Source organism: Penaeus monodon, chromosome 26, assembly GCF_015228065.2.
Source record: "Penaeus monodon isolate SGIC_2016 chromosome 26, NSTDA_Pmon_1, whole genome shotgun sequence".
NCBI lineage: Eukaryota > Metazoa > Arthropoda > Malacostraca > Decapoda > Penaeidae > Penaeus > Penaeus monodon.
The window spans coordinates 23,945,904-23,955,903 of NC_051411.1; the positions used below are offsets into that span (position 1 = coordinate 23,945,904).

General features: G+C 42.2%; 2 protein-coding genes across 2 annotated transcripts in view; both read left to right on the forward strand.

Annotated features, from left to right (window-relative positions):
• Nucleotides 1-138: 138 nt before the first annotated feature.
• Nucleotides 139-4,186, forward strand: LOC119589625. The gene is made up of 4 exons (XM_037938220.1): nt 139-174; nt 1,115-1,261; nt 1,803-1,945; nt 3,995-4,186. Exons 1-4 carry the CDS (start codon nt 139-141, stop codon nt 4,179-4,181), a joined length of 513 nt encoding a protein of 170 aa, XP_037794148.1. The 3' UTR covers nt 4,182-4,186.
• Nucleotides 4,187-5,586: 1,400 nt separating this feature from the next.
• LOC119590017 overlaps nt 5,587-10,000 on the forward strand; it is a 9,249-nt gene continuing 4,835 nt past the window's right edge. The window contains exons 1-4 of the mRNA XM_037938728.1: nt 5,587-6,520; nt 8,089-8,227; nt 8,756-8,835; nt 9,148-9,250. Coding sequence (XP_037794656.1) covers nt 6,355-6,520; nt 8,089-8,227; nt 8,756-8,835; nt 9,148-9,250 — 488 coding nt within the window. The 5' untranslated portion in view covers nt 5,587-6,354. The remainder of the gene's footprint in view (nt 6,521-8,088; nt 8,228-8,755; nt 8,836-9,147; nt 9,251-10,000) is intronic.

A 10,000-nucleotide genomic window follows, 5' to 3' on the forward strand; every position in this document is an offset into this window, starting at 1 on the left:
GCATCATAGAATCCAAGCTGGATCCCTCCGTAGACGATGTAACAATAGGACTCAGAGACTACAGTATTTGGGGAAAAAAAGCCAAGGGAAAAGGAGGGGGTAGCAATATTAACAAGAAAAGGAGTTAGCATATAGGAGATGGAGATTCAACAAGATCCCATAGGAGAACTAAAGGCAAGTGAGGTAGAAACAAATGGAGTAAATATAATAATAACCAGTGTACATGTCACCTCATACATCGCTGTGGTCACAAGAAAGTTACCAAAAACTTATTCAAGAAACATTAAAAAGCCTGAAAGAAGTGCTAATGCAAAAGAAATTCTTGTAACAGGCGAGTTTAATAGCAAAATTGACTGGGAAAGTTTCGATCCCAGAGCTCAGCCAGATTCGTGAAACGCGAAATTACTAGAAAAATGAATTTTGTCTCTTCCAGAATGTAACATCATACCAGGATATGAGAGCTAGATAGACCGTCTCTGCTTGACCTAATATTTACAAAGCATTAAGATGACATTAAGGATATGGAGTACTGCCCTGATCATGTAATTAAATTGAAATACTGCCTGGTACCGGAAAAAACCATCTTGGGTTAATTAAAGGAAAGTACAATTACAAGAGAGGTAATTATAGCCTTAAAAATTTCTTTGATAACATAAACTGGGAAACCCTCCTGGACGAAGAGTCCTGGTAAAGGAGGCCATCACAAGATCTAGTCTTTAGTATGGTGCAGGGGTATGGAGTCCACACTTAAAAAAGGATATAGATAAACTAGAAAGAGTTCTAAGAGCAGTCACAAGATGGGCACCTACTCTAAGAGATATGAGTTACGAAGAAAGACTACTGAAAATAGGCCTTACTATTTACTAAAGAGGTGACATGATAATGATGTTCAAATATATTACAGGAAGTTAGACAAAGATGACTTTATAATTTTGAACGCAAGAAGGTTGAGAGGACACAGCAAAACGTTAAAAGTAAAAAGAGGCGAGAAAGGTGTCAAGAAGTTCAGTTTTCCAAACAAAACTATTGAAACATGGAACAATCTTCCAAGTAACGTTGTGTACCAAAAATGTGAATCAGTTTAAAAAGTTATATGATAATTTACATATGGCAGACAAGACCACCTGAGCTTAGCTCTTCTCCCGTATTGAGACAACGAAGTAAGAACACGTACACACATCCGCTCGGAAACCTGCGCGTGTCGGCGCTGGTAGCCAGTGCGCAGGCTTCTCCGTGCGCGCCAGAGTTCAAGGACGGCTCTGTTAGATTTAACTGCTCTCTTCCCAGGGAGTTTCGCGATGACTTGTGAAACAGTAATAATTTGGCGAGTGTGAATAAGAACCAATGTTGAAATTCTGATTTATGCAGACTAAGTTCGTTGGGTTTTAATAACGGTAACTACGGAAAAAAGTCGGAATATACATACATGGCTAGTTAACTGTTTCACTTTCAATTTTGATTTCTGGCCAGGGTTGGTTAGTCCTTTTTCTCAGGAAGTTTCGACATGATAGTAATAATTCTAATATATCGTTAATTTCTTATTTACCACAAATTTTATCTTGTTTGTTGTGAGTTGCCTTACGCGTTCTGCCAACATCCTTTTCATTCCCCTCGTCTATTTCACCTCCTCTGCTGTTGCTATTTCTTTATCTTCTACATCTCTAGCTGTCTGGGTCTATTAGCCGTTGTTTCTTTGGCCCAATTCATCTTCCTTGCCATATCCACCTCTTCTAATCCCCTTCCACTTCATTTCCCTCCGTTCTCCCCTTCATTCCCTCTCACCCCCTTTCGTCCCTGACCAGCCCACGTCGAGCCAGCTCCCCGCCGACCACCAGGACTTCATGAACAGCACGGGGGGCACGCTGGTGTTCCAGCCGGCGGAAACGGACGCCCGCCACGCCGCCAGGGTCATCTGCCGCCAGCTGGGCTTCTCGCACCTCGAAAGGTCTCTGGAGGCGGCCAGATTCGGTTTCGAATATGTATGTGTTTGTATGCATGCATATATATATATATATATAATATATATATATATATATATATATATATATATATATATATATATATATATATATATATATATATAACTATATACACACACACACACACACACACACACACACACACACACACACACACACACACACACACACACACACACAAATATATGTGTGTGTGTGTGGTGTGTGAGTGAGTGAGTGTATATATGCATATATGTGCATATGTATATATGTATGTGTACATATCTATCTATTTATATATCTACATTATTTATCTATTTATCTCTCTCTCTCTCTCTCTCTCTCTCTCTCTCTCTCTCTCTCTATATATATATATATATATATATATGCATATATACATATATATACATATATATATATATATATCATATATAATATGAAGTATTAATACCATATATCACTATAATAATATTATATATATTATATATAAAGTATTATCTACCATTTACCATATATATATATATATATAATATATATATATACTAATAAAATATAAAATAATATTATATTATTAAAATTATTATTCTTTATTATATACATATGAATATGATATTTGATATAAAATCTCAATAATATAATGTACACGAATCAAGAAATAATAGTTCACCAATTGGTTAAAAGTTTAGACTATGTCACTTTATTTTTAATTGATTGTATATTTGATTAATCTCGTAATCTTAAAAATGTATATTGTAACGAAAGTCAAACTCGAAATTATTCACAAGAGAAAATGGAATAAAAGGTTTGTACACTAATTTGTCGGGATCTACAGTAGCTTACAAAGTAAGTTCCTATCAAAACAGTACAATCTGTACATTTAGTTAGTAATGAATTATGGAAGGTTTGTCCAATTTGGGAGATGGTCAGTTTCAGAAGCCTCCAACTGTTTTTGTCAGAAATGTAGTAGTAATCTGGTTACTGAAGTTGTCCCCGGAAATTTTGAAGAAGCCAGCAAAGTCCATGTTTTCTACTTCTAAAATTATCTGATAACAAGATTTTTTTATTATATAATGTATGGTCATTGAATATGTCGCCAGGCAAAGTGAGTACATTATTTTTTGTTTACACTCGCTAAGAACAACAATAATTTCACCTCTCATATTTCAGCCATTTTTGAGACCCTGCTAAACATTTGTGGCTTATAGTTAATTTATGAGGATTTTATCAAACCAAACAATATGAAACGCTCTCACAACATTCACTTTCCATAAGTAATTTTCCAGTACTTTGTGAAATCCCCATTTTCCTAGATTCTTGGACTACCATGGTGTTTTTGTAGATTTTTGTTTCGTATTTACATTACGGAGAGTTTGGGTATTAATGTTCTCTGTCCTGTCTTTGGGTTGCTATAATATGTATCGCAAGTTTAATGGCGCTTCCGTAGCAGGATCGTCTGAGGTATTGATTAATTGAAATAATTCAGATTGCGTAATAGGTTGGTTGAGCTGAAAAAAAATGCCGGTAAGCAATTTTGAGATTAGTAAAGGAAGGGAAAGGAGGGATAGTGCAGACGTGTCACTGTGGCGAAGGCAGGCAGAGATTTTTTCGATTATTTCATAGTTCTGCATTTATTTGTTTATTTTGACCCATCAGACAGGCTGGCTTGTAGACTACGATGCTAGATATTAATCCTACACTGTTGCATATTTCTTTATAAAAAAAATTCAGATTGTCTCCTTGTGATACTCGGTGGATTTAATTAATCAGATGAGATCAAAACTAACGGGCAGATTAAGAACCTTTCAAATCGGGATACATTGCCAAAGAGTTGCCGAAGTAGCTTTGCATTAGAAATAGCTTTTGCAAGATAGCGTTGCAAATTGAGGAAAAAAGTTCACAAGATATAGTATGAGCCTTTATTATTCTCATCTGTTATACAAGTTTTTTATATTATATGTATATTTTTATATCCTCTGTGTTACTTCCTTTTGTGCTCCTTCCAACCATCCTCTTCTCTCCTCTCCTCTCTCACGCAGAGTGTACAGAGTGGCGTTCAAGATCTCGACGAAGACGAAGAGGAACCTGATATCGGCGGCTGCCTCTCCGCCCCCCCTGCCCCCCTTGCTGTCCACCAACCGGGCGTCGGGAGGGCCAGGCAGTGCCACCAAGACGGGCATTCCGACCATTTTGAAGTGGCGCGGCGGGAGCATGCCCATGGGCTGACGAGCCGATCCCCAACACACCTGCACCTAATATGGGAAGTGCGTGCGACCAGGCCGCAGGGGCAAGTCCACACCTGGACTCATCTCCCTGGGTCGTTGTGGACGTGGCGCAAGTGCTCGCAGGTTGAGGATTTTGGTCTTGCACCAGTTTTATACTTCATTATTATTGTCACTGTTAGTAGATTCCTCGTTACTATTTTTATTGCGGTCTTTACTGTTTTCGTGTCTATCGTCAAACTATTGTTCATAAATGTTTACGTATTTTCTTTCCCTTCCTCCTTGTTTATTCTAAGTATTCCCGGTCTCCCTCGGTCTATGTTTTCCTTTTGCTTCTCCTCACTACTCCTTTCTCTGTCTGTCTCTGTCTCTGTATCTTTCTGTCTGTCTCTCTCTCTCTCTCTCTCTCTCTCTCTCTCTCTCTTTCTCTCTCTCTCTCTTTCTCTCCTCTCCTCTTCCTCTCTCTCTCTCTCTCTCTCTCTCTGTCTTCTCTCCTCTCCTCCTCTCTCTCTCTCTCTCTCTCTCTCTCTCTCTCTCTCTCCCTCCCTCTCCCTCCCTCCCTCCCTCCCTCCCCCCCCCTCTCTCCCTCTCCCCTCCCTCCCTCCCTCCCTCCCTCCCTCCCTCCCTCTCTTTCTCCCTCCCTCCACAAATATTTCTCCTCCCTTTGTTCTCATTCCTTCTTTTCCTCATTGCCTTACTATGGTCGGTTCCTTTTTTTTTTCTTCTCCAGTGTTTATATTTTCCGTTCTGTTATTCACACTCCCTTTTCATCTCTCTTGCCATGCCTTCCCAGTCCTCTCCCTGCCCTTAACGAGATCTTTTTTTCAGATTTCATACCTTTTCCTCAAACAGTTGGACCTCAATTTTAGCGACATCGATAGACAGTAAAAAAAAAGTCCCTAAATGGAAATGAAAAATCCTATGGTCTGGGACAACTCTCTTCCCCCGTCCCGTCCAACTCTCTTCCCCCGTCCCGTCCAACTCTCTTCCCTCGTCCCGTCCAACTCTCTTCCCCCGTCCCGTCCAACTCTCTCCTTCCCGCCACTCCCCCGTCCGTCCAACTCTCTTCCCCCGTCCCGTCCAACTCTCTTCCCCCGTCCCGTCCAACTCTCTTCCCCCGTCCCGTCCAACTTGACCATTGAAATCCCTGCTCATATTACAACACTAAACCTAGAAATCAGGAGACATTAATACATATTAAGGGGGGAAACAAATTTATTAATCACGTCACGTAGAACGCAGTGAGGCAAGGCATGTAAATAAGCCTTTGCTCGAGGTCTCACTGACTTGGACGTGATCAGAACGCAGGGGAGTGTTTGTTCTGAAGCCTCAGGAGCGACAAATGCCGGTCAGCAATTCGTTCATTCTTATGATTTACCTAGGAATGTATATTGGAAGGAAATTACTTTGGTATGAATGAGGATTACGCAAATATAGCAGTGAGTGAAGCTCTCATACAGGGTAATATTAAATCGCTTATATCTCCTCTTCACTTTATTGTCATTCCTTCCAAGGGGTACCCCCGTGCATGTCTACCTGCTTTTTTGCCTATGTCCGTGGAAATCTGTAGGGAATTTTGCCAGATATCACGGAAAATTGTTCTCTCAGTTCACTTTTCACAAAGAGCTATGGTCATCATCATCACCACTACCATCCTCTGGCGGCCCATTCTGTTGTTGCTTCCCGAGGAACTCCTTCCCCGGACATGTAGGAATGCTGGCAGCACTTGTTGCTTGCCTCAAGTGTTGTATGTCACACTTTACCTTGTGTATTTAGTTTGAACACACATGGCCTGGTGCAACAATAAAGCATGCTACTTGTTGCCAAATTGTTGCCACGATGAGATCCCACTTTTAGTCTCCATGATCTCCACCTCTCTGCCCTTCTCCATTTCCCCTCTCCTCCACTCTACCTCTCCACTTCCTGGTAAGAAGCCCGCACGCGCTTCCCCTTCCACACCTTTTAGAACGATCTCCTCACAGTCACTGGCGCCCATCCTCCTCCCGCCGCCTCCACCGCTTTCACTTTCGCTGTCAGGTTACCAGCATCACCTCTTCTTCTCCTCCTCCTCCTCCTTCTTCCTCCTCCCTCTTCCTCCCTCCTCATCTTATTCTCCCACTTCCTTTTTTTCCTCTTCTCCTGCTTACTGACGCCCCCTTACGCCCCTCTTCTAGACGATGCGTGTGAGCGACCACGAGACGGTGCACATCTCGAGCCCCGAGTACCCCGACTACAGCGACGCCGCGGTGTGCCACTGGCGCCTCGCGGTGTCGCCGCCCCTGCGCCTCGCCCACTTCGCGCTCAACTTCTCCAGCTTCCGACTTCCCAGTCCGGACGACCGGGGTGAGTGTTGTTTGCAGTGCCAGGGAACGATGGCCGGGGAGCTAGATGTTTCCAAACAATAGAAGGGCTGTAGCAAGATGTCCTGGAAAGCTGAATGTACAAACCTAATAGTTAAAGGAAAGCAACTCGCATGGAGGGGAAATCCTCGACATGGTGACGAGTAAGTAACGTAGTGCCGCAAGGATCAGTTAAGCGCCGCTTATATTTTTATATTTTCGCTAAGAGTTGAACTCAGGTCCAGTTAACTATCTGAGTTTGTATGCACAAATACAAATAAGACCAAATTTGGAGTTATTCTTGGAATACAGAATCAAACACCAGTAAATGGCCGGCGGTAAGGTTCGGTGAAAGGAAAAGCTGACTCCTAAACTAAGACATGTTAGGAGACATGGTAGAATAATCGGCGAGTAAAGAACACTAAAACGAAATGGATAGGTAAAAGAGTAAGTGAAGCCAGTAAATCAGTCAGTAAATAGAACGTGGAGTAAGCGGAAACTTGAATCCAGATGATCACACACATGAGAAGAATCACATAATGATGCCACCACAGATCGCAGATATGTATGTACAACCAGAAAAAACTAGCCATACCTTTACTTGTAGTCAAGGAGGATCTGAACGATTCTCTCTGGTAACACCCGATTGCGGTGCTAACTACCTTGCCTTACTATTTCACACCGCTTCGCGATTTTTCATATTAGTTTATGCAAGGGTTAATTATATTTATTTTCCTTACTGTACAGAAAGATACAATAGAAATCATCATTGGGCCGCTCGAATGCGCAGCGTTAAAGGGGCCAGGCCAAGGGAAAGGAAGGACAGGGGGAGGGGGACACACGCATTATTCATGAATCTGTGTAATTATAGATGAATAAATAGATAGATGGATAGATAGATATTGAATATGTGTATATGTATATATATATGTATATGTAATATATATATATATATATATATATATATATATATATATTAATATATATCTATATATATATATATATATATTATATATATATATACTATATATATATCTATATAATATATATATTAATATATATATATACTATATATATATATACATATATATTATATATAATATATATATTATAATATATATATATTACATATATATATATATATATATCATATATTATATATAATATATATATATATATATATATATATCTAATATATATATTATATATATATATATATATATATATATATATATATATATATTTATATATTTATATATTTATATATACATGGATATACGTAAATCATAGCCACAAAACCGAGCATGGCTCCTGGCGCCTCTTTCAAGCGGCACATTAGCACAAATTCCAGGTGATTTTGTGAAATCTCTGACGATTCTCCTTCGCTGATATGTTGTTTCCAGAAGTTAGCAAAAAAGCTAAAGCTAAGAAATAAAATCCTTGACGACACGGCGTTCTTTTAGATGTTGGGCGTCGGTAGTCTAAAGCTGTTCTTGAGAAATAAGGTTAGGACAATAAGTCGTGAATCATCTGCCATCTGTACTTCTGTGGTTATGTCTTGGAGTCCTTCAGGCCTGTGTACCCGGAGCGTCCTGGAGGTCGACGAAGTCCCGGATGACAAGAGAGACTTCGTGAGCAAGTCTGTGAAGAGCATGTGCGGGAGCGCCGTTCCCGAGCCCTTCGTCGTCACAGCAAGGGCCATTGTCCTCAGGTGACTCGTTCTGGGAGGGACTACTGACCTGTAGGCTAGCAGTCACACTCGCTCATTCACCCACCCACCCATAACCCCCACCCACCCATAACCCCCACCCACCCATAACCCCCACCCACCCATAACCCCCACCCACCCCGTTATCCCTTCGTTCCATCCTCTTGTTCTCTGTTCCCCGTTCGAGGGTTTTCTTAACTTCCCTCCTAGCCACAGTGCCTTACTAGGGAAGGTCTGTCCTTATTCCCCCATTTCTCCCAGAGGTTCTTCTCCGTCCTTGTACCTGTGTCAGTCCTCGACAGACTTCTCTTCTTCCCAAGGAACCTCCTCTGCTCTTCCTTGTAGCCTGCCTCCGCTCTGACCTATTTGCCCAGTTTTTCTCTGCACTCATGCATCCTGTTCTTAAGACATCTGCCTATCTCCCCTAGTCTGCCTCCCGCGCTAACCAGATTCTCCTCGGCAGCGTATCCTTCTCCCGACGACGCCCCAGTCTCCGCAGGGCCGCCGCTCATACCATCCTCTCCTCCCCAGGTTTTCTTCGGGAATCTTCTACCCGCGTCCGCACAACGGCGTCGGGGGATTCAAGCTGACTGTTCAGACCAGGCCGGCCGGTGAGAGGGTGTTATGTGTAATTATATCTTGATTGTTTCTGTGTGTAACTTTGAGTTGAGTTATTTTTTCCTTTTGTATTTATTTGTTTATGTTCATTTGTTGTATTCGTACTGTTAATGTTTTTTTTTTTGCACAATTGTTTCGTCTCACTATCTCTCGTCTCTCCCCTCATCCCTTCCCTCTCCTCTCCCCTTCCCCTTCCCCTTCCTCTCCCTTACCCCTCCCCTCTCCTCTCCCCTTTCCCCTCCCCTCTCCTCTCCCCTTTCCCCCCCCTCTCCTCTCCCTCACTCCTACCCTCTGCCCTCCTGCAGAGATACTGCCGCCTCCTCCAAGGACCCTGAAGGTGGGCGAAATCTTGACCATAGTCTTGGGCTGCATTCTCGTCCTCACCATCTGTTGCTTTGTCTATTACATGTGAGTGTCATGTCCTACTAAGCTGTGTATGTTAGAATGGACGTAAATTGTACAACAGCTGCCTGTATTAAGTATATTAAATGCGTAGGACGTATTTGAATGGTATAACGAATGCGATTTTTAGTCTGCATTTCTCTCTCTCTCTCTCTCTCTCTCTCTCTCTCTCTCTCTCTCTCTCTCTCTCTCTCTCTCTCTCTCTCTCTCTCTCTCTCTCTCTCTCTCTCTCTCTCTCTCTCTCTCTCTCCTCTCTCTCTCTCTCTCTCTCTCTCTCTCTTTTCCTCCCTCTCTCTTCCTCTCTCTCTCCTCCTCTATCTCTCTCTCTCTCTCTCTGTCTCTGTCTCTTTCTCCCTCTCTCTCTCTCTCTCTGTCTCTCTTCCCCCGCCCTTTTTCTCTTCTGTCTCTCTCTCTCTCTCTCTCCTCTTTTCCCCTCTTCTCTCTCCTCTCTTCTCTCTCCTCTCCCTCTCTCCTCTCTTCTCTCTCTTTCCTCCCTCCTCTCTCTTATCTCGCTCTCTCTCTCTCTCTCTCTCTCTTCTTCCTCTCTCCTCTCTCTCTCCTCTTTCTCCTCCTCCCCCCGCTCTCTCCTTCTCTTTCTCTCTCTGCTTTCTCTCTTTCTCTCCTCTCGCTTTCTCTCTTTCTCTCCTTCTCCTCTCGTCTCTTCTTTTCCTCTCTTCTCTTCTCTCTCTTCCTTCTCTTCCCCCTCTTCTCTCTCTCTCTCTTCTCTCTCTCTCTCCTTCTCTCTCTCCTCTCTCT